Genomic DNA, 26,656 nt, shown 5'->3' on the forward strand with positions numbered 1-26,656 from the left:
CTAAACGTTTCAATATAATATCTTCATTTTTTTAATGTGTGTTAGGTGAATGTGTAAACATTGTTCTAAAATTTACTTGATGCCTAAAATTATAATTCCTATCAGGGAGAATTGGGGAGTAGGGTGAACATTTTTTCAATTAAGTGTAAAATAATTTTTCTGGCTGATACAAATGATACTACATGCCTGAATATTTTTGTATATTCTTGCCTTTTAATAGTTGAATTTTTTTTTATTTCTTTAGGATATTGTTTTTTTTCTTCCTCAAATGGACTTAACTTCTCCCATAGTTTTATTCATTACATCTGATGCATAAGCAACCCTTTTCTGAAGAATGATGCTTAGACTATAAGCTATAACAGAGACATAAACAATGTCGCTGGCAATATGCAATAAGCAATAGCTACCACGGGCAGTTTAAAACCTGGGGGATAGGAAAATAATTTACAGACAGTTACTTTTGAAACGAATACATAATTATCTTACCAGTATGTGATTGTGCAACAAAGTCGGCAGCATTAAATTTGTCCTTTGAACGGGTGAAACGTTTTGAATGGCACTCTTATCGATGGATTTTACACTAAACCAAGCTATCTCCTCAGATCTAGCTTTATTTACCCGCCGTTTCATCGTAAAACCGGAAGTGCGAGTTCGTAAATTTGAAATCTCGATCCCGACTCAAATTTGACATCGGAAAGAAAATTGTTTTTCTGAAAATTCAAAACCTTGAGCGGAGGGTTTTTAAAACAAAATAAAATAAATCCTGGCCTTAAATATGTAATTAGATCATTAGCATATTAACCAGGAGCAAAGGATAAGATGTTCAAAGAATTCATGCATTTCACTATATAATCATTAGAGCCCCACCTTAAAACAAGAACCCCTGACCCTGGGGCCATTAAATTCACAATTTTGGTAGAGGCACTCTTGCTCATAATAACTATGTATTAAGTTAGTTTATTTAATACCCAGGAGCAGAGAAGAAGATTTTCAAAGAATTCATGTATTTTCACTATATAATCAATAGAGCCCCGCCCTAACACCAGAACCCCTGACCCTGGGGCCATAAAATTCACAATTGTGGTAGAGGCACTCTTGCTCATCATAACTATGTACTTAGTTGGTTTATTAAATACCCAGGAGCAGAGAAGAAGATTTTCAAAGAAATAATGCATTTTCACTACCTACTTATTAAGCCCCGCCCTAGCACTAGAGCCCCTGACCCCAGGGCCATGAATTTTACAATTTTGGTAGAGAACTCATTGCTGATTACAATCATGCAAACAGTTTGACTGCTTGCTGTCCAGGAGTAAAGAAGAAGATATTTAAAGATTGCATTAATTTTAGTGGTTTTGGCCCCATCCCTCAGGCCCCAGGGGGGCAGGGATCATGAAATTCACAATTTTGGTTTCCCTTCACCCATAAATGCTTTGTGCCAAATTTGGTTGAAATTGGTTTAGTGGTTGCAGAGAAGAAGCTGAAAATGTTCAAATGTTAACACACGCACAACGCACGACGACGGACGAAAACAGATAGCAAGAGGTCACCTGAGTTTACTCAGGTGACCTAAAAACGAATCATACAGAAAATGTACATAGCTAATATCAGGTGATGAGTAAAACAACATTATTAATTTTAATAAACTCAGTAAAGAATATTTGTCCATACCGTGACAACCACATCCAATGTTGGATCGCCCTAAATAATAAAGCTATTTTATCCCATGTGTATGTTTTTGACGAAGAAAACTTACCTAAATTAATTCTAACTATGCTCTCGTATTCGTTGGCATATTTAAAGCAGCAAATATATTCTCCAATATCGACATGATTTGCATTTTCTATAACCAGGGTAAGCTTATCACTTGTTAAACTATATCTTCCATTTCTGTCATTCAATTTTATTTCTTTCCCATCTTTAAGCCATATCGCATTGGAAAGAGTTTTCCTCTGCTTTTCTGTAGGAATGCATCTTAATACAACATTTTCTCTGTCTGCTTCTATATGGACAGTTGGGGTAGTTTCTGTTGAACACAATTTTATATGAAAATCATTAAGTTTAATTACAGATAAAAAAATCAGATGGTATTTTAGCGGCAAACTTGTTGGAGAGGTAAATAAGATTACATTTCAAACAGTTCGCAACGTTCTCAAATGTCTTATTAAACGTATAAGTATAATTTTTTATCGTTTAAGGTATGTCACTTGTGAAATTTGTTAAATCAAGGATTTTTTGAGAAGTATATTTTGGATAAGTACTCATATAGTGTGACTTAAAATCGCAGAGAAAATAGGGGGTCAGTGTGCATCTTACTGATCTACGGTACAATGAAGTTGACCTTTTTGCACTTAAATTTTAACTCTTTGGTTAATTACTTTAACCTTTATCATATTTTATTAATTGTAACCATGGAAATAAATATAATTTTATTTGAAGTAAAATAGGTTGAATAATATTTATCATTGAACAATTCTTGCAACTTAATGTGCATAAATTATTGTGTGACCTTTTTGCACTAAAAAATAAAATATTTGGGGTATTAAAAATCTAAATTGACAATCAAACTTTTTTCTTAAACCAAGCTTTTTACGGCTTACGTGCTGATCTGTTACAAGTGTTAAGTACATTAAAACAATGAAAGAGAAAGTTTGGATCAGTGATGTTAATTTTGAAATATTGGTCAAAATATGTGATTTTCAGGCGAAAAATGGTGTAAATTTTATTTTGACTTATTTGGCATATATTCATTTTTTGGCAAAGTCTGTTAAATGAAGGTGTAAAACTTGTTCTAGGAATAAAAATTAAGAACTATATTCAGGACAAAACAAATAAACATTTGTCAAAAAATTAGAAAATAACAACTTGGATCATGTTTAAATGATTTAAATGAAAATATTCACAAAAATGGATTTTGAAGTGAGAAATATTTGTATAGATTAATAAGGATGGTTTCAGAAGGGCAGGCTTTTGAACATCACAGAAGGTTTACAATTTATTTTCTAGAAATTTATTATTTGCACCATTTGCAATGAAATTAGGTCAAAAAATGTTTACCAATCCATGCCTCCATTTTTGTTTGTATCATCTGTCTTTATAAATATCCCTAGCAATATCATAACGGAAAATATTCTCCGAGTTAATGTATATGTATGTGGGGCTAAAGTTCCAAGATATTAAATTTAAGTGTGCAGATTTGCAGAATTATCTGCTAAATATCCTTCCACCACAAGAAAAAGTCCCTCATAAATCTTGCTTCTTTGCATCTTTTTGAGCAAATCTCTCGTTGAATGTTAAGATATTAACAGTGTTAAATTTAAATAACTAATAAATAGTTTTGAAGTAAGGGGTTCTGTGTGACTTTTTCTAAAAAGCTGACGAGTGACATCCCTTAAACAAAAGCCTATGATGAATTAAACATGACTTATAAATGGTAAATTAAATAGTATTACATAAATCATGATTTTTTGAAAAGTTGTAAAACTATAAATTATTATGCATATGAATAAGTGGAGTATCCAATGCGGTATGATATTTGCTATTGCTCTATATACATAGTACATGTATTTTTCAGTCATAAAAAGGTGTTTTATATTCACCCAAAGGGTAACATTCCTCGTCAACATTTTGTTCTTTACAAAATGTGCAACCTGCAGAAGAAAAATTAAAATAAAATGAATGAAAATGAGATGTATATTGTTCTATAATTTCCCTAAAATTTTTAATTGTAAATCTATATGGTAGAAAATATCTACATCATTCAAAGAAACTCCATATTTTAAAATAAAATGAGGCAGTGTTATTTAGCGAACGCATAAAAAATTGATTGTGAGTTTATAATTATTGCTGAATTATATTATTATTTACCTCCAGTTTTCCTCCACACTAATGTGACAATGATTGCAATGATGATGAAAATGATAACAGTTGCAGTTGCCACTCCAGCAATGGTATTTGAAGAGGAACCTTCATAGGATGGTTGTATGATTGTTTTCCTGAATATTAATGTAAAGAAATTTATTCAACATTAAAAAAAATGCAGTAATAATAGTACATATAATATTAATAATACATGAGTGTAAAATATTTTCTTCTACTTTTCTATCAAATAAATTACATTTATTGTCCCAGGAAATATCTATATGCAAGTTTTTCACAATGGTTATGTCAATTTAATTTAAAGTTTGTAATTATCATTAGATTTTTAAGTTCAACTTTAATCAGGATCTTGCTCGCAATATCTTTTTAAATATGGTGGAACACGAGATTATGGAAATGAATCTCTGATATTCAACATTTTGAAAACCTTTGGCAAAAATAAAAATGTTACACTTTCTTCCCAACAACTTGTTTGACTATTGAATAGAGATAGATTCGCGTTTTTGGGATGTCAGTTACATGTACTTCAGGATAAAATTCTCAAAATGATACAACTGCTGGCAAAGACAGAACGATTGGTTGATTGTATATTGTTTAACGTCCCTCTCCATAATTTTCCACTCATATGGAGACGACACCACTTGCCGGTGGAGAGCAGCATATTTTGTCCTATACTCGGCACTTAGGGCCATTGAACAGGGATGGGTATTTTCGTGCCAGCACCTACTGCGACACAGGTCCTCGGCTTATACGGTCTCATCCTCCGAAGGACCGGTCTCCACGTCCAACATTCGGATTTAAATTCGCTGCGAAAAAGACAGAAAGAAAATACTGTTTAAAGACCTGCAGTCTTTGTAAGTCTAGGTTTGCTTTGATTTGCCTGTGACGTGGCAGCACCTACTTATGAATTATGATACTCTTAAGAGATTGAAGTTGTCATTTTCATAAAGAAACTAGTAAGTACTTTAAACTAGTGGACTGACCTTTCATTGATCATTTTAATGGCAAATCAATTTCTTCACAGAAAATCATATGCTTATCAATGTAACTAGTACACGCAGGTGGGCTTTGCAGCTGTATTTGGGTCCGTATTATTTGTGCAATCTTGGCTAGACATTCAAACAATTTGTCACATTATATAAAGAGTATTTTTCACATTGTCATACGGATGGAAATTTGGCTTCCTTATTTGAGTAATCGAAAATGTTGGCTGATATTGAAGATGTTGTTGGCAGGTATCCATCTTGGTAAGTAAAATAAGGCAATGAATTACCTTCTTATGTAATTTTTATTCAATGTTCTATCATAAATGTTGTAAATCTGTTCTGAGACTAGGATATGGCTGTTCAAATAGTTAACATCCTTTTTAGTCATCAACTCTGCCAGCGTATTGCAATACGTATGTAAATTCTATCTTAAATTCTGCCTGCATAGACAATAAGTAAAGGTATACGAGGTCAGCATATGGCTGCTTATATAAATTGTATGTTAAATGTGTTTGAATGAATATGAGCAAGGTTACATAAAAATATGTTAAAACCGGCATGCGTAGTCTGTGAACTGTAAGAAACCTGTGGTCAGCGTAAAGATACTAATGTAAATTGTACGTTAAAAACTGACCGAATTGACTAAAGTGAGCTAAGATATACGAGGCCAGCATAATAATTTTAAGTTAAAATTTGTCTGGATTGACAGAGACTAAGGTACACGAGCCCAGCATTCCATAAAGGCTGCTGAAATTATCTGTATTATAGTCCTGTGCTCAACATAAATCTGCTTATAAATGTTATATAGATGAGCAGATGACTGCTCCTATAAACTGTTTCAGTCGATGCATGTATATCTTACATCATTGAAGAACACATGTTTCTTTTATGTTTATGCACTAAGAAGAAAGTACGGTATGAGCAAAAATCCGCCCAGTCCCAAATTCTAATTAAATTGTTCTTGAAACATGTCTAGGGTGAACACTTCCTAAGTCATTTTAATTTTTGTTATTATCTCAAACCATTTCTCCGAGAGAGCTCTTAAATATAGGTAGTTTTCGTAAGAAAATAACGCAATGACGTTATGACGTCAACTTGACGTTATCGGATTTTGAACGTTTTATTCCCGATACCGCGTAAAAGAAGAATAAATTTTGAACTGAAAAAAGCTTTAGCTTACTCTTCTGTTTCTTTTGTGAGCTATTCTTTAAATGTGGCGAGAGTTTAAATTTCGCTGAATTTAAAAATTATTCGTCTTTACTGGAAATTTTGTTGGTCATTGATTTTTGCTAGTTTTTCCGAGTAAAAGATTCATCAAGAAAGTCAATGGAACATAATTTTAGCTTGAAGTCCATTTTTCCACTTTTTGATCACGATCAAATCTTAAAATTCTGAATGAACGATATATCTTTTTTTATTCAATTTTGTGTGTGAGGGTGTGTGTGTGTGTGTGTATGTGTGTGTGTGTACAGTGTAAGTTTGTAAATAGAAAATAAACACGAGGACATACATTATACATGTATGAATTAACTGCATACGATATTGTTCGTGCATTATTATGATGGTTTTTATGATAAAGACGGCTATCTTAATTTGAAGTTTGTTGATACCATGTATTTGAATTAACAAAACACAATTTTCAGTTTCGGCTTTTACTTTTTAAGAATACATTTGCATACGTGAACATATTTTTTTTTTCAACTTTAATAACAAACAAAAAAAAAAGAACACCAGGATATGCAAAAAAACATTCAAAGGAGCTACGATTCTTTTTTGGTAGTAATTAGCATTGAAAATTTCCCTTCTGACAAGTCGCTTGAAATCATTAATCCACCTTTACGATAGGATTTTCAGCATTATTGATTATGTTAGTACCCCCCCTTTTTCTTGGATCACATGTGATGCACATTCTTTAATTGAAGACTGATCTGCCATCATGTTTACTAAATGCAAATATATCTAACCTTGGTACTTTAAACGACTTGCGTTCAATGCTTATTTCAGATCTTTATTATGTACCGAAATTCTTATAGTAGCTTTACACCTTGCGACTATCAGAATTTCGGAGCGAAAAAGAAATCTGATTTTAACCAGAATTGCTCTTCATGGCAAATGGTGGCGTCTTCATATGAGTGAAAAATTCGCGAGAGATAAAACCTCGATATATTATTAATAATTATGTTCCATTGACATAGTAATGCTTAAGGAATGAATTTAATAGCTACCTATTTTATACGGTATAAACTGGGTTGGGGCAGTTTACGCTTTATAAAACCGCGAAAGCGGTTTATAAAAAAGCGTAAACTGTTCCAACCCAGTTTATGCCGTATAAAATGGGTAGCTATTAAATTCATTGTTTATAATTTAATTTTCATTCATTTGATGCAAGAAAAAAAGATGATTGTTCTAACAAAATGACTTTAATTTGTACAAAATTTGAATGTAACGTCAGGCGGATTGATACGTTTTTGACGCATGTCATTGTGACGTAGTCATCCCATTTCATACGATATAAAGTAAATTTTTTATCCAATCAAATACAGCGTTACAACCAGAATTAAATTATTTTAAAATTAAAATGCGGGATATAGATTCTTTCAGATTTATACAGGCATGTAGCAACGGGGGGCACTTTTATTTTCCAACATTACTTTTAATATTGAAATTGTTTATTGAAAAGCTGGTCGGCCCCAAGCTTTTACTATGGTAAAGTGATGTAAGGGAAATGTAGTATTGTATGCAAAAAAATGGTACTGAAAGAACTCGGCACCTGAAAAAATAATTGGCCGCTTCTCCTCACCCCCCACGAAATAGGAATTTCAAGTTTTGGCAATGCTTTTATTTTTTAGCTCGTCAACTTTTCCGGGTGAGTAAAAAAAAATTCACCCCCCCCCCCCCGTTTTTAAAAAACGATGCTAAGTGCCTGTTATATACATGTAACACTTGTAAATCTCTTTTTGTATATTTCTGATTAGAAACATAACTTCACACGAACAAGTTGTCATTTTAATTTGATTGAGAATGTAAAGTCGAACTAAATTTCAAAGCTAAATATGGCGAGATTAAGTGTAAATTAAGATGATATTTGCTATCTACGTTCAAATTGATTTTTTTTCACGAATTTGAACTTAAATATCCCCAAGTTTCTGTGGGTTAAATTGACTTTTAAACTGTGTCTGATATTCTTTATCCAAGCCGGAAATAAATAAATAGGTTATTGTTTCAAATCTGTGATACTGAGTATCTATGAAACGCGGTTGATTTAAATTGCCAAGTATAATTTACAGGAATTCCGAAATTTATATAAAGTAACAAAACAAATCGAAAGATCTGTTTAATTTCATTTAGTCTGCATGCCGTTTATGGCTTGAAAGCAAGGATTTTCGTGATTAAACGAATATACAAGTACTTTGTGAACATTGCATTTAAATTTAATTGAACTTTTTTGCACAACACTCGTTTACAAGGAATACATATACTTAAAAATATACCTTTACAAGATGATGATGAAAACTTACAAATGGATACGGATTAATGAGAACAAAGTTTGCTAAACGTTTATTTTTTTAATAACAAAGGGAACTATATGTCTGAAATGTGTTGTACAGCTCTCTTCCCAAGACACAAAAACATTGGATGAAATTCGGGGCTGATCAGGAGTGACAATTCTGGTATATCTATAAGGGCCGCCGCACTGAGTATTTTTTTCTTTGCAATATGCCCCCCCCCCCCCCCATTTTTTACAATAACTGTTTCAACGATCCCCCCTCATCCAAATTGCTCCCCCCAGGTTTTGTGTTTGAATTTTCTTTTTAACTTCTATTGACGTTTCAGGTTCCCTGACAGATAATTAATGACCGTCATTTTTAGTTTATCTAGTAATCTTTATTTAATAAAAATAATACTAGGTGAAGTTTATGCCTTTTTTGTTAATTCATCGTGGAATATAAACACCCCTAAAAATATAGACTGGTGCATTCAAAAGTTTATCTAGAGGCGCAATAAACAACAAGCGACAAATATAGAGCGTGAAATTAAATATTGATCAACGTTTTCAGGGTATCTTTTTTTTTTATTAACCATCTGACTGAGGGAAGGATATATTTTAAAATTCATCCGTAACGTACATAAACATGTGTGTTTATATAATAATGCAACAATATATGGCCTCAGAATATTGATTAATTTGAACAGATTTTGCAAAGAATTTTATTTTATATTATAAGTTTTTTGAATAAAAAAAAATAATTCATATGAAAATCAAACGGGGTCTATTGTGACGTCATCTTTGTTATTATTACGTAATTTATTCACATCTGTTGACGGTAGCTATATGAACTTTCTCAGTTTTTCAAATAAAATTATACCTTTGGCATAAAATACAAACCCGTTTTCTTCTTCTGTGCTAATAAGATTAATCAATTGATTTTTTTTTTAATTTAGCGTTTTCATTGGTTCTTGATCCTTATTGGAAATGATTGTCAGATGCAGGTTAGGCCTACACATCGCAGGGCCCATCGTCATCTGTCTTATTATTCTTTCGTATTTTCAAGTTTGTATGCTATTTTCTTGACAAATAGACTTATATGAAAAATAAATATATTGCTGATGCATGGATTATTAATTTATTAACATGTTGTATGAACTATGGTCATATAATTTCACATAAATAAAAATACACCTCTCAATGAACTTTCGATCCGCCACCGGAAATAGTACTGTAAGGTCAAAATAAACATACTGCACATTCCTCGAGCAAAATCTTATCCCTGTTTTCATTCGTCTCTCATCAAAATGTTTTGAAATATACGTGTTTTATTTTGCTCGAGGGATGTGCACTACTTCAATTTTAGAAATATCTGTCGAAAATAGTGGAAAAACTAGCAATATCCGGAAAAAACGGATCTTTAAACGTTGTCTATACGTCTAAATGACAGAGTGTGGAAATTTTTCTTCGCATATTCTAAAACTACCAATCATTTAGTACATGCACATAGATTTAAAATTTTGGCAAACCTGTATATTATATTACGGAAAATATTGGGCCTCCGTATAATAACTAACGTACTTAATTCTTTCAATACATTATATTAATATAAGTGTATAAAACAATGTTTTATACACTTTGTTATTTTATACATTTAATTGTAAAATTGATTATTGTAGTGCTACCATAGTCAATCAAACACTCTTCCAAAAAATTATTTTTTTTTCAACAGTACTTTTCGTTCAATGTAGTTTAGCGTGTTTTATGAACTCTTTTTGTACGCCATCTTTTTGTTGCAACAACTTTGCAATCATCGCAGGGGTAAAAAGGAAGCATACAAAATATTCTACCTTGACTAAACCAGTGCTACATTATGACGTCATAGTAGGCGAGATGACGTCAATTTTAGACAAGTTCTAGTTATATTGGTATCTAGAGATGTAATTTAACTCTAGAAAATGAATAGATAAAGATAAGATAAGATAAAATAATATTTATTTAAGGTCGGGAACATAGAAACGTATTATCATTAACAAAAATAAAATGTTCTTATTTTTTATGCTGTGTCTGTCATTTTGATTAAAATCTATCACCGATGACGTCATATGTGTACATCAAGTAACTTGAAAATTGATCTTGTCGTGTAAAGAGAATTTGGCTAAGACGGCACGTACTAAGATACGTGAAATGGAGTTTAAAAAGAAATCTCATATGTGAAATTCATATGGAGTTCAGTTAATTACAGGTATGCTAATTTATTTCCATCGGTTATATTCTCTTTCGAAGATAGTCAGCTATATACGTAGCCCGGCCGGCTTTTCCTCTGTCATTCGTGACAAAAATGCAACAGAACAACAATAAGCTGGATATTTCAAAACATTAGATTTGTACATATGGTAAGTTTGCCATCTGACAAACTTGTAAAGTGCTGCTAGAATCCAGAGTTAATCATGGTTTTACGAAAAATCTCGGTTCACATGTATATAATTCAAAACAGAGGGTAAGATTTTGTGCGAATGTGTGAAATAATTATTTTACTGACGGGACAGTGGGATTTTAGCAGCACTTTTAAGGCAAAATAGATGTTTATCAATTATATTATTTACTCAAATACATCATCAAACTCCGGGGTATTGTTGTTCTGTTAGCTTTTTTATTAAGGAAAATTTCGCTATTAATAGAAGTCACGTGATGCCGTGGCGGTGGTGCACGTCTTTGCGTTAGACACTCTTTATCTGTATAAAATAGGTAATAAGAGTTTACGTTTATCAGCGGGTTTGGTAATTTTTCAAAGTTAATTTTCTTTAAAAAGTCTAAATTTTCCGAGAAATGACTTATATGCTTCCTTAACATATCCGCGATCATATAAAATAGCTGGGATAAGCACTACGTTGCAATCTAATATATCTTAATTGAAACAACCGTATCCCAGCTTTTCATGTATTATTTTGTAAGTAGTTATATATTAAACTTCCTTTGTTAAGTTATAAGTTTTGTCATTTAACTTGGCAATAAATGACATTTTCACTAAGTTTAATTGTTTCTTCAATTCTGGTTAAAGGAACAAGAACAATTTTCAGGTAAAACATTCAATTTACTAAAAAGTGTATTTTTAAATGAAAAATTTGTGAATATCAAAAGATTTTAATCAGCTATCAATCCACTGGCAATTATTTAGAAGAATGTGCTTTTCAGGCAGAATAAACTAACTAATTTGTTTAAAATGGCATACATTATAGTACCGTTCACGGTAGCCTAGTGGTAGAGCGTTCGCTTCGTGATCGGGAGGCCCGGGTTCGATTCTCGTCCCCGGTGCCGCGTCAAACCTAGGACGTAAAAATAGGTAGCGACTGTTCCTTCCCCAAGCGCTCGGCATCAGAAGTGAAAGTCACGGGTCTTTCGGATATGACCTTAAAAACGTAGGTTCCGTGTCACGGTAGGCGCTGGCACGATAAAGAACCCTCACTGCTCAATGGCCCTGAGTGCCGAGTATAGGTCTAAATTTGAAGTCCTTCACCGGCATACGGTGACGTCTCCATATGAGTGAAAAATTCTCATGAGGGACGTTAAACAATATACAATCAATCAATCAATCATACATTAAAACTTTATATACCGGTATTTGATCTTTGTCATTAACTGATGGACTTGTATTGAGATACGAGGCAGATTTAAAGTTGCCTATACTATTTTAACTAGTGATAATTTTGTAGTATATATGCCTCATACTTACTCTTTTGAAGCTAAATATACCATTCACGGTAGTTTAATCGGTAGAGCGCTCGCTCCGTATTCGCGAGTTCGCTGCCGCGACTGACCTAGTCGATAAAATGGGTAGCAACTGATCCTTCACCATGGGATTGGAACTTTGAAGTGAAATTTGCAGATCTTTCGGATGGGACGTTAAAAACCGAGTCCCCGTGACAGCGGCAGGCGTCGGCACAATAAAGATCCCCCACGCCTCAAAGGCGCTGAGTGCCGAGTAAAGGTCAAAATTTGAAGCCCTTCACTGGCATACAGTGACTTCTACACATGAGTGAAAAATTCTTGAGTGGGACGTTAAACAATATATAATAAATCAATCAATCGAAGCTAAATAAGTTCACAATGCGTTTTGTCCAACACATTGTCTCAATAAGTAATTTGATTCTCTAGAAATCATTTTAAGTGTCTAGTAAATATACAGTTCAATTATGTGTCAAAAATATATGTACTCCATGACATATGTATAGATATAGGTCTTTATAATATCAGAACTCTTAATGTGTATATAATATTAAAAATTAAATATTAATTAAGGTTTTTACTTCTCTTTCAAGCATTTTTCATCTGCTTGAAAACATCCTTCCAATTTATTCAACTGTAAACATTGTCGATCTAAAAGACATGAAAAAAATTATACATAGCTGTAATTTAAACTAAAGAGGTAAAATCTAGAGTAAGGACAATTGTTTCATCTAAATATCTGTACCCCACAATAATGGTGTTCCATAATGTCCGTTCCTTTGATTTGGATAATATGAAAGCAATAAAGGTAAGAATTAAAAATAATATCATATATAATATACGCGTTTTTCGAGAGCCAACTGGTTATGTAGATACTTATACACCCTGCGTGAAAAGTGGGAGGGTATACTGTAATCGGTATGTCAGTCCGTCCGTATAGCTGTATGTCCGTCCGTCCATCCGACTGTCTGTTACGCTTTGGGGTACCCATCTCTTATCCGCAACTCCTCTTATACCACTGAGTGATATTAAATGAAACGTTCACAGAATCTTTATTAAATATTGCCATTCTGCACCTCCTATTTTACTCTTTGATCCGACACATATTTTGGGTTTCCCGGGCACAGCAAAACGTGGACCTTGCCATCATATCCATATGGGAGGCGGGGGTATCATTTAGTGAGCTCATTGCTCACAGTACCTCTAGTTTTGAAGTTGTTGAGAGTATGACATTTAAAAACCATATTTTTTTTAAGTAAAAGGCATACAAACATTTATAAAGTTCGTCACTTCTGTAGGTTTCATTCGGACATCCTTCTGTGAATCCGGAACAGTTGAATGTGTGCACGTAATGTACATCCAGTAAAATCCAACAATAACCTTAACATGAGAACAAAAGAAGCTTATATGGCATATATACTAAGCTACAAATTGTTTGACTTATACATGCAAGACAGTGTAAGTATCATATATCTCCTTCATTTTCCTTTTCAGTAATTTTTCTATTCTATTTCTATTCTAAAGTCTTTCATAGCCTACTGCACACTAGCCTGACAGGCCTAATGCATATTCATTTTATAACTATATATCGATCTGACAGACCTGTTTTGTTTGTTTTTTTTTTAACATGATCTGAATAAATGATGATGACAGTATAAATCTGAACTTTTCAAAATAAGGGAGAGGTTACCTTTCAACACGAAGGTAGGCGGTTCATCGTAACAGTATTCCAGTAAGGATGTCTGATTTTCATTTGAAGTACACTGATATCTGTCTGGAGACGTGCAATTCAAGTAACGTGATGCCCTCTCCCATGACGATTGGTTTGTAGGGCAGAAGTCAGTCTCCTTGACTTGAAGTGTCTTTGTATCAATCTGTACAAAAAGTCCACCTTTACTTATTACATATCTAATATATACAAATGTTTGAATTATCTACAATTCTATAATACACATATTCTTTACCAAAACTTCAGTTCTGTTACATACATGAATAAGCTGTATTTAATTTCGACTCCAAAAATGTTATTTTTGGCTGATCATGTTTTCGAGAGCATACATTGATTTAAACAGAAAAATAGCAAACATATATCTTATACGGTTCAGCAGTATGAACTGAGTATATCAAAAGAAGGCTAGGTACGTGTTAATTTGAAAAGAAACACAGACTCAGTACAAATATTTGATTTAAATTTTTATTTGAACCCCCTCCCAGAAAATAATTTATAACCTTCTAATAGATGTGTAAGTTACAACAAAATATCAGATTTTAGTGGATAGTACAGTACATAATAATTGATTTATATCATGACCTCCCAACTCCAATGCTCCTTCATGTAATAAACCCTCAGTGACGTATTTGTCAGTCTTTAGTGCATCTAACACAAACGCAATTCAATCGATATAGATGTGATTCTCTTAGGCATGGAGTTATGTTCTGCTCATGAGGATATTATTCCTTTTCTCCGAGTGCTCGCAAAGGTTTCTATTAGTAAAAGGAATCTTGGCGAACGTTTGCAATGTTGTTGTCTCAACGAAATAGTTCGAACGGTACCCATTCCAAACGGCACATGGTGAAAATGTCACCTAGTGTATGCAAATCGGCACTTGGTGAAAATCAGAAAATAGCACTTGGTTAGACCTGTACTTGGTTTAAACGGCACTTGTGATATACGAGAGCCGCTTAAAAAAGTTCGTTGATTACCGTCATAAAATTAAAACCGGTTTATGTACATAAATGAACTTTAAAATATATAGACGGGTTTAAGTCCTTACTCAGCTCCAGATGATCAAAATAAACGTATGGGGGAGAAGAACCGGACATTTAAAACAACAATGACGTTGTCGGACATCATGAAACTAAACGGCAACGGCCCTAGGTGATCATATAATGTCTTTTTATTATTTTGATATATCTTGGCAAATAATGAACGTTTAAAGCTAAAATGATCAAATTTTCTTTGTTGTTGTTGTTGTTTAATGTTCCTTGTGAATTTTAAAAGCACGGACTACATGGTACTAATTTTATAGCCCCATTCCACGAACTTTTTATCAATTCTTCGTATATGTGGATATTGATGTGTAAACTCTGTGTCATAGGATTGATTCTGAGCAAAACATGAGTTCATTTTCTGAATCTGAATTTTTTTTTGTCTGCTTACAAAGGAATTTTTCAAGTTTTCCTTTGAAAATATCAAAAATCTCTGTCTCTGAATTATATCTATACTTTTCAATGTATATATAAACATGTATATATTTTATCAAAAATGTATTTTAAAAAAAATAATGATAGTCTTGATGACATCTTTTTAAATTTAGTATCACTCAACACATGCTCTGGTTACTATAAATTTCTTGATAAGAGTAAAAGATGTCTGTTGTTAATTCCAATTAAAACATGGATATCTATTATGTTTACTGTGCACATGTATATACAATATAATTGAATGATGTAATTGTATGAAGGCCATAGTTCACAGTGACATGGGTATCCCGATTTCCAGTGTTTGAGACAAGTTTACAATGTAAACATATACCTGATTATTTTAAGGATTAAAGAATTCTATTCTGTAAAAATATTGTACACTATTTCAATTTTAATTATATCTTATGCTTATTCTTAAAAAATGTTCATTAATATTAAAGTGGTAGAAGACAAAATTTAGTATTTCCATCTGATGAAAAGTTTTAAAATACGAGGTATGTTAGAAAGTTCGCGGACAAGTTCTATTGTGTGCGCTATTTCTGCGAATCTTGTAAATCTCTCCAGATAAAAAATTAACGTATTTAATATTTATTGTGGTCTTAAGCTTTGATTTCAGATTAAGATTTGGTGTTTTACCGGTGATTTTGTAAAATATATTGAGTCATATTGATTTGATAAAACACACTGTAAAAAATGTGTTTAGAGTCTAAACATTTTTCTAAACATTATTCCTGTAGACAGATGTTTTCACATGTTTAATTCTTAAACACATTTATTTTCTAACCGTGTTTAGGTAAACGTTTAATTTCAAAACATGTACAGGGTGCAGCTCATGTTTAGGGCCTAAACGTATTTAGATTTTAAATACGCTTAACACTTAAACATTATAAAATCCATGTACAATCAAACTTGAAGAATTATTACCCAATACTGGTACACTTATAATAAACCAACGTAGTTATCTCTATACAAATTACAAAGAACTTCAGAGTAGTTTTATTTTCATTATTAGTCTATTAGAATTAGAAAATTTAAATTATATCAAAATTTTTAATCCATCTAAGAATACAAATCAATTTTTTAAAGCAAACTCATACATCCAATACAGTATACCAGAAAAACCTTAAAATACGTATTTCAGTTATCAAACTATTTGTCTTTTAGGTATTTTTTTTTTAACTAAATTTTTTCTATGTTACTGAGATACAAAACTTAAAACGTCTAGAATTTGAAATTATTTGGGATATCTCAACAACACAACACAATACAACACAACACAAAAAAGTTCAGCGAATTCAGGTTAGTAGATCCCATTATCTCCAGTCTTCTTCCAATAAGTAAATGATATTGATAATGTTTTTTTTCCTGAACTTCAACTTGGCTGGATCCTTACGTTCTTGCTTTTAATAAAATGTTGTTTTTCTACAAAACATATAAGAAAAATAGAAAATAATATAAAATCAAAACAAATGCAAGGGACAGAAATTTCAAGCTTGACACGAAAGAAGGAAACAGTCCATTGGGAAAGCAGGCTGAATAAAAATCTAACATAAAATAGAAAGAAACAACAAAATTAACACATTCAAATGAATTACAAGTGCAAGTAACATAAATTACCTTGTACCACTGATCAAATCAGAGACTACCTAGCTTTTCTGCTGGAAGTTTATGTTTTCTCTGTGTGGTTAAACGTCTTTTTCATTTTCTCAATCATTTTCTCTATCATAAATAAAAGAATTTTCAATGATTAATTGGTTTCATTTAAGATCATATTTTGTACTCTATCCACGATTTGATCGTGTGTTGAAGACACATACAACATACTATTCGTATTTCAATAATAGTACAAGGTATATGTGTTCCTTGTTAATACTTATCGTCCGTTAACATCCATTATTTTATATCCTTATTATGAATAGTCAAGCTGTACCAATTAATTTAACACCCTTCCCCGCAGTCACGCATTTTAACGCATATATCATTTCCTATTTCTAACGCAAAATCACGCTTTTACCGTTTCCCCGCAATTACGCATTTTCACGCACTTTAAAAAGTTCATTTAATCTTCAATTTATTGCCATATTCCAATAATTTTATAATTGCTTGAACCTCATAAAATAGGAAAAGTTATTTTTTAATTAAAATATTATTTCAGAATATTATTTACGCTAAACTTTAGCGAAATTTGTACCCGGCTATAAAGTGCTTGCGGGGAAATGGTAAAGTAATATTTCTATGACGCTAGGATTCAATGTATGTTGCATAGCAATTCTGTAAGTTGTAAAGAGTTAATGATAGTGTTCATTGTATCTTTTAAATTCAGTTAAAAATGTAATAACCTAAGATAAGCAAGTACTGCTGAAATTGTTTACCTTTCTCGTCATGCTCATTTTGTTAATAAAAACATACAAACCTTTTAAATCACAGTTTTTAAGAAACCTCCCTCGATCGTGCATTTCACTTTCTCTGCAACGATTTCATCTTAAATTTCTATCTTTTTTGTTGGAAAAACGGTTTTTTCGTAATGTTGTGATGATTTTCTTTGTTCGACAACCGCGCTAATTATTGTTTGAATATCTCAATCATTTCCGAGAAGACAATTTTGTTTCTTACTGACTGAAAAATGAAACATGTGTTTAATTTCTAAACATGTTAATGCATTAAATACTTTAGACCGAGATGTTTACTTGTTAAACATAATATTAAACAGGTTTAGATATAAACAGGTAATGGTAGTGTATATTTCCTAAGTACATTTTTTTACAGTGGCATGCTTCACGAAGGATGTTACTTTTTTCGCAAGTTAATATTACATAGACATTTGATTGAAATTAAAAAAAGAACAAAAAGATTTATGATATTTTACCTGTTGCTATACAGCTTTCATAAAACGATTCTTGGCGAGATTTTGTATCTAATTGGAGGGCATACTATGACTGTTTTACATCCATTTATAAATAATTAACACGTAAAAACAAAGCCAAGGATGGGAATGTCATGGAGCACTGTGGCAACGCACTTCGAAAAAATTACGCACTTTGAAAAAAAAGTTGTAACAGAGCACCTAGCTACTAAAAATTATGTGTACACAGACAGCAAAATATGAAAAAAACATGTACCAAGAACAAAAGTATTCAAATAAAAGTAGATTTATAAGAATTGAAGGACTAGCATTTCTAATTATCAACTCCTGGGATACCTCATATATCTTAGCTAGCCAAGGGTTTCTGATCCGATACCTACTCCAGGTGTCGGATCGGAAACCCTTGGTTAGCGAAGATGTACCTCATTATACAGTGTTATACTTATAAATTTTTTGAAATTTTATTGGTTGAAAGCAATACCGTATTAAACGATCATGGTATGCTGATACATTGATAATGTGCCCCTTCGACGTGACCTACCGACCATATATTAACTTAGGCCTACATGAAAATTACCAACCACCCATGATCAATATACTGTTTTCATGTGACCATGCATCGAGCTTGATAACTGATGTCGCAGTGCGTCAGATTACAACATCAACACAATGGATGCTTCCCTCAGTAAAAGCGATATGTCTATTGGTTTTGTGTTGTTTCCATACCTGATTGCTAAATGGCGTAAAGGCATTTATTTTAAAGATCTTGTTAATACTAGTAGCCAAAAACAGCACAAAGATATTATCGAAGAAAAGTAACATGTCTTGATATTTATTTTATTCTTTATGTAGAAAAAAGGACAAGAAAAGTCTCAAGAAATAAAAAGATATTTAGAATTGTGAAAAACATAAACGGGTTTGAAATCTGGTTTTCACGTCACTTGACACCAATTGATTGTTCTGTGAATCAGATATGACCGCATAGTAAAAATCATAGTAAAAAAAAAAGTCAACTTTCAAAATTTTATTAAATGTACCTCATTTTTCACATACAAACAAACAAAATATATGAATTTCATCAGGTATAGATCATAATTCACAGTACACAATAGATTTTCCGTAAACCAATGGGTCCGCTAACTTTTCCAGCAACCCTCAAATATACAACATGTATAAGGCTATTACCGCTTATTAAATTTATTTTAAATAATCCAGTTTATTTCTTGACTTATGATTAATATAAATTTTTTTAAAAAATCAAAGATCAAATGGGACTCGTCTGCGTTTTAATGCAATCGATACACAAGTAAACAAACGAATTGACCTTTGATCTGGTGTTAAATGGAACAGCGTGACCTAATTCGTTCCTCATAAGAGCTGTCGTTAAAACTGAAGAAATAATTAAAGTTCGTTGTTATTGTGAATGAAACAGAAAAACCTCCTCGGTCTCGAAATGTTGTTTGAAATATAAAAGCCTGGGCTATTATCTTTAGACAACAAGCTCGATCAGCTCAGAGTTTCTCGAGCCCAGAGTTTATCCTGTAACATTTACGAAAATGTAGACTTGATTTTTTTTAAATGGCACATTAACTACAGGTTGTTATTTAATTAAATGACATTAAATATCTTGAAGTCAAGGTCTATTAATGAACAATTAATCACTGTGATAAAAAACTTTAAGACAATTATCGTCAATCAAATATTATTTCAATTCACACGAACAAAAACGATATTGATTTCGTTACAGTTTCATGCACATGCATTTTTTTTTCTAGAGTATAAAGTCAAGTTTGTTAAAGGTATAAATATTTGGGGATATTGTTATTCTGCCAAACTATCTATCTTACTTCGAAAGATATTATGTCCAAAAAATTTTGGGAATTACAAAAGCACTTGTTCTCTATTGTTCCTTTGAAATCTGTTTTGGGGTGTGTAAAAATACAGTATTCTGATTAGGCCAGAAAATATTCAATTCATAATTAGGCCATCTTTAAAATGTTTGTCCGCTCTCAACTCTGAGTAAAATCATTTTGTCAGTAGCTCTTATAGGTAGGGAACATTTATTTTCCAGAAAATTTCAACATATTTGTTGACCGAAGAAGAGGAATAAAAAAGAAAAAAATATCTTGTGCTGGAATCTTAAATATTAGTTAAGAGTCGGACCATTGGTAGTCAGTCTGTCGGAAAATGGAAACCAAACATTGTTTTAAAGATGGCCTTCAACATGTTCAATAAAACTAAACATTGCTTTAAAGATGGCCTTTAAAATGTTTAATGAAATACATTTATACTTTATACCAATTTTCAGGTATTGGAAATCATACAGAACTTTTCAATGTGCTTCTTCGAAGATTAGTTTAAGAATTGATGCAGAAAGCAGAACTACATACATTTTTATTAATTAATTTAGTAAGTAATCGAGCACTAAAAAAATAGCTAATTATCTTGAAGTTTGTATAAATTAATTACTAAAAAGAAAACAAATCAAAAGTACATTTAGTTTAACTCATTAGGTTGTCAATATTTAAAGCACCATTGTGACGCACAAAGGGGAAATTTGACAAATGTAGAATTTTTGCATGACCCTTGTTAATTTTGTTCAATTCCTATAAGTATTAGGTTTCAGAAAATTATAGGTTTCAGTTAGACTCATATAGTCCCGTGCCGTATACTATTGCGCAGATTTTACGTATACAGAGCGAATATAAGAAGTCTTATTTTATTTGATTGTGTTTTGTTGTGTGTATTAATTCTATAATCTTTCTTTTCACAAAATATAAAAAAATTAAATAAACACATAACAATTTTCATACTGACAATTATAACCCCGGTCAAGTAGCATTGCTTAAGATCCACTCCCCAAAAACCTAGATTTCAGATAAGGAGTGCCTCTCGCTTAGTTGGTCAGTTTCAGTGTCAGGAAAACCTTGTTATGCAATTTTCTTGCTGGGCAGAGTATAGCTGTTTGCAGCTTATCTAGTTCAAAATTTGAATTCAACTGCTGGACAAATAATTTAGTGCGCGTCTCCTTGTTGATCATATTTAATGTGTTTTCAAGCTATATACATAAGGATAAAGACAGTAAGTATTATTTCCTTTTCATGGATTTAAGAAATTTTAAAAGTTTTTAGTATCTGTATCATTTAATTGAAATCTGCGTGAAATGCACATCCTTGGTTCGTGTATTATGTTTTTTTTTGTTAATATTCATTTGGTTATGAAATATAAGTATACTAATATATTTTACAATTTAATTAATTGTAGTTCGTCCTAAGATTCAATCAACCAGTGGTGCAGGGAATTGATTGTATATATATATTCAGCATTGATTGCATCAGATTCTTCGCTCCTGTGCAACATTTTTAAGTACACTTATGTCTATGTATGTACATGTCTTTAACATTTTTCTATAGTAATAATTATTTATAAGCATACTAATACGAATTTTAACTTGAAGTCAACTATAATTCTTTTAATCATATTAATTAAATTCAAATACCGGAATATATTCCTTTATCTGATTTTTAAAATCATTCATGTATACCTGGTATTTATTTTTATCGTTTGAAATAACGTGTTACATGCATTGTATCGAACAAATGGCTTTTACATCTTTATTTCTTTTATTAATAGGCTTCTGCTTTAGAGGGTGGATTCTCCTGTTCATTTCTTTCATTCATGGGACTTAACTATGGGACTTAACTATATGCGTGATTAAAATAAATGGATCTGCCACTTTGTGGAACTTAGTAGTGTAAGACAGATGCGTACTTCGAAGAACCTGGATGTGATTACTGTGACCCACTTTTCAATAGGCATATAAATTTTGTCAAGCAGTGATTTTTGATATTCAGTGATTGAATCCGAATCTGTGTTTGTCTTTAAAGTACATACTAAATTAAATTATCTCACAATCATAATACTGGATTACAGCTTATGTTAATATTACGCAACTTGAATAATAGAAATACTATAATTGTCAAAATGAACAGAACAAAATGCCTATGATTACTGGGCTGCTACATCATTTAACTCTTAAGTACAAAGTAGAAAAATGCATATCAATTCAAAATTTTACAATGAAAAAGTTTTGATAATCTATGGTCACCATGGATTAATATTTTTGAGTTATAAACACTTATTTAAACACCAACTTTAAATATTTCTTGAATTTTATATATTTTATATTTCATTCTTGTTTAAATTCAGAGGGGAAGTGTGAATGTGTGTGTGAATGTGACTAAAAAACTTATGTAACTTGACATGTCACTTCTTGAAATAAATAAATAATTATTAAAAAAAAAAAAAAAATATTATAATTTGAAATGTATCTGTTTATAAAGTAAAATGTAATATGAATTCAAGGTGATTTCAACCAAATATCAGCGTTTGTACAACCGAAAAATTTCATCCAAATCTCAACCTAATTATAACCAATGTTCATTTTTGTTCAATGTTGATATTTGACGTTGAAACGTTGAAGCTTCAACGTTGCATCAACTTTCATTTGCAACCAAAAATCAACCATAAATCAATCAAAAATTTAACCCATTTTCAACGTTTATTCAACGTTGAAAATTGACGTTGAAACAACGTTATGTCTCAATGTTGCCTCAACTTTCATATGCAACCAAAATCCAACGTTGATTCAACGTTGAAATGCAACGTTGATTCAACGTTGAATCAACGTTGAAATGCCTGCAAAGGATCTTTTACTTGAAGTGTCTTTGTATCACTCTGTGCACAAAGGTACATCTTGATTTATTATATAAATTATATTTTCAAAGGAACATGTGCATGTGAGAAAGTTTTAATTCGCAATTCTGTTAGATGTTTATATTAATTTATATTTTCAACTCCACACATAAAGGGTTATCTGATTATACAACACTGTAAAGGATCTATAGAAGTACAAAACAAAATTAATTGATAGAAGAAGCAATGTTGCCAAAGATATTTTAAAAAACTGGTAAAAATACCCCCGATTATTCCTCGTTGAATTTGCTAGACTTATGTGATCCCCTTGCATTGGGATCATACTTGGTTTTCCAAAGTCTTCCAGGGATCATGATGAACGCCAGTGAATACAAATACAACATGTACAATATACAGAATGATATGCCTTCGTCACTTGTCTGGTGCTACAATTAAGTACACAAAGAGATGGGAATAAAATGTGGTTATTTGCCACTTTTCATTAATAACAATAAGTAATACAACTCACTGTGATTCTTTGTTCAGTTTAATAAAGTATGAAAACAAATATATCCAGTGTTTTGTGAACCATGGCAATAATCTATATCACCGTTTTGTAAACATAATGTGTACATCATTACAATTTTTGCTCACTACATGAATATAATTAGTTCTTAATGTAGAATTGGAGCAGAGAAGAACATTTTTAAGGAATAATGCATTTTCAATAACTAATCAATAGAGTCCCACCCTACCACCCGAATTCCTGATCCAAGGACCATGAATTTCACAAGTTTGAAAGAGGCACCTTTCTTCATCATAACTATGTACATTGTTCATCGGCTTAATACAAAGGGGCGACAGAAAACATTTTTTGGAGAATCAATCCTATAAACTTCATACATGTATTCAACAATGATTCAATCTAGCACCTGGACCCATGATCCTAGAGCCATGATATTCACAATTTTGAAAGGGCATCCTTCCTCATCATAACTACATGCGTGTATTTAATTCATCGGCTACATATCCAGGCGCAGAGGAGGAGATTGGTTTTAGAATTAATGCATATAAACAACATGCATGTCATCATTAGAGACCCGCCTCAACACCAAAGTTTCTCAAACATAAGTCTTGAAGTCTTGAAGTTCACTTTTTTTCGAAAAAAGCATTATTTATAGTCATAACTATGCGAATAATTTATCGGCTTAATTTCCAGAAGCGGAGGAGAATATTTCTTAAAGAAATAACGCATTTTCACTATATATTCAACAAAGCCCCACACTAGCACCTGAGACCCTGAACATGTCCTGAATTTTAAAATTCTGGCAAATGACTCAATGCTAATCACAATCATGCAAACAGTTTACAGGCTTGGAATCTAGGAGTAAATTTTAAAACAATTTAAGGAAGCATTTAATTTGGTGGTTTTAGTCCTACATTTTAAGCCCCAGGAGGTTGGGGGCCATGATTTTTTCCCTTATTTCCATGAATAAAATATGTCAAAAATCCTCGAAATGGGTCCAGTGGTTTAAGAAGCTGAAAATTTACAAACGTTAACGACCGATGATTGACGAACCTTTAACGAACGATGAAAGATAAAAACAGATTGAAATAGGTAGGTCACCTGAATGTCTCAGGTGACCTAAAACTATTTCAAATCTTGGTAGAAGTGTATTTCATAAGAAAACACTAAACAAATAACGATAACTTTTGAGAAAAAAAATACTTCAGTTGTTGTTCAAAGTGCATTTTAATACCAAACCACTAGTATTAAAATAACGTTCGTTATTGAAACAAAGATTTCGATTGAGTTTTAGATGGATTTGAAAACCTTAACCAGGTTTCAACCACGATTGAAATAATGTTCACTATATGTGATGATCCTTTCCTTTCCAAATCATTGGCAGAATAAAAAAGAAAATTATATACCATCATTACATAAAACTTTCATATGTTGCATGTTTGTTTTCGCCGAGTCCGCCAGTTTCAGCAGAAGCTTGCACCATTGAAATCATGGGGAGCAGCAGTTTGAAGCTTAAAACGTAAAAGTGATATAGCATGGGTAATTCGGTTACTGGGAACAATGATACAAAACATATAGAGTACCTTTTAAATCGTGCATCTTCACATATCTGAAGTTACACTCGTTAAAAGATACTCTATATATTACATAGAGTACCTTTTAACTCGTGTAATTTCAGATTACACTCGTTAAAAGATACTCTATATATTACATAGAGTACATAGAGTACCTTTTAACTCGTGTAATTTCAGATAACAGACGGAGGTAAGGGGGGAGGGGCTTAATGATAAACTACATGTAAATAATAATATTAACATTTGCAGCAACAGTTATATCCTCGCAATCCCTAGGATCTCGATTCAACACTTTGCGACCTGACGGCAATGTCAACATGATGACATAGTACCCCAATAACATTGCGAGGACGAAGCAAAATATGTTTAATGTATACTAACGCATAAGTATTTAACAGATTTCAAATTTCTGTTCTAAAAAAACAAATAAGCATACTAAAAATCAAACCTACCACAATAAAAAAAGAAAACATGCATATTGATAGAATAATCAGCGGTACTGCCTATAAATAAGTCTCATTTCAGCACAACTGATATTTTTACATTTTTAAATGTGCATTGGGGCTTCTTTTGGTTTAATTTTACAATGAATTAGATTGAAAAGAAACTTCGAAATGAATCATGCAAGACGGTATTTAACATAGGCGTGGGAATTTAATCCCTTTGTATTGAATTTCGCACAATGTACCACACAATGACCTTGTTCCGTCCTCTATAGATGCTTGAATTATCTAATGTAACTGCTCAATGATTTTTGCCTAAGTAACATTTAAGGGGGGCGGCTGTAGTTTCCATTGCGCAATATTTCGCGCATAATAGTAAAATGAAGCGTATTTACTGTTTTAATGCAACTTTTTTCGCTTTATTATTAAAATTAAACAAAAAAAAAAAAAAAGAAATGATAGGCATAAAAATGTAATTACAATTTGATGTAACTGATTTGTAAACCGATTTTGCAATTGATATGTAGCTAGGTTGGCGTCGTTGCAGTGTGTTTTTGACGTTATGATAATCTGTATCTCTGAAAGAAAGGGGTAATAAAAATATTATTAAAGAAAAAGTAATAAACATACGCTCTTGAAATTTAAAACATAGAAATTTGAGAATATCTCCAATATTTTTATTCTGTCTTAATGTGAATCCATTGTGTACGTCATATTTTTTAATACTCTTTAAAAATAGTAAAATTTACTATTTTTGGCATTTTTAGATGCCCCCTCTGGTAACAAGACGGTAGAATTTTGTGTTTCTTACATATATTGTATAATATAGTATTATTTATCAAATATTATAGTTTGAACAAAATATCTATTGTAGTACTTGTATAATTTGCTTGAAGTGCTAAAAATTGGCATTTTCCTGTATAATCCTACAGTAAATGTATCTGTATTTTGAGAGGGTCCCTCAAAAATATCTGGACGGTAGATTTCCCCCAAACTTTGCATGAAGTTAATGTAAGTTATATATGGTATAAAAATGAAGAGTTTCGCTCTTGTACTGTTCACACAATAAAACTATAGTCGGCCCCTTTAAGCCGATGGTCGGGCGACTAATTTTTTTCTGGTCTTGTCGGCTGAAAGAACATGATCGGCCGACACAGTATCGGGCGATACAGAGCAGTCACATTATTTCCTTCCGACACCGATGACCTAGATAAATACTGTAGAAGTACTTTTTTCCGCGTGGTATTAATTTACGCTATGTACGTGGTCACGAATT

At 32.0% G+C, this 26,656-nt stretch overlaps 1 protein-coding gene across 1 annotated transcript in view; it reads right to left on the reverse strand.

The window, feature by feature from the left end:
• Nucleotides 1-17,663, reverse strand: part of LOC134249896 (uncharacterized) — a 32,663-nt gene extending 15,000 nt beyond the window's left edge. The window contains exons 1-7 of the mRNA XM_062732258.1: nucleotides 17,652-17,663; nucleotides 13,766-13,949; nucleotides 13,348-13,455; nucleotides 12,657-12,726; nucleotides 3,865-3,992; nucleotides 3,597-3,647; nucleotides 1,754-2,023 (exon numbers count right to left, since the gene is read on the reverse strand). Coding sequence (XP_062588242.1) covers nucleotides 1,754-2,023; nucleotides 3,597-3,647; nucleotides 3,865-3,992; nucleotides 12,657-12,726; nucleotides 13,348-13,455; nucleotides 13,766-13,949; nucleotides 17,652-17,663 — 823 coding nt within the window. The remainder of the gene's footprint in view (nucleotides 1-1,753; nucleotides 2,024-3,596; nucleotides 3,648-3,864; nucleotides 3,993-12,656; nucleotides 12,727-13,347; nucleotides 13,456-13,765; nucleotides 13,950-17,651) is intronic.
• Nucleotides 17,664-26,656: the final 8,993 nt, after the last annotated feature.

This window comes from Saccostrea cucullata, unplaced genomic scaffold, assembly GCF_032062105.1.
Source record: "Saccostrea cucullata isolate Sc308-1 unplaced genomic scaffold, CSIRO_AGI_Scuc_v1 ctg1629, whole genome shotgun sequence".
NCBI classification, from domain to species: domain Eukaryota; kingdom Metazoa; phylum Mollusca; class Bivalvia; order Ostreida; family Ostreidae; genus Saccostrea; species Saccostrea cuccullata.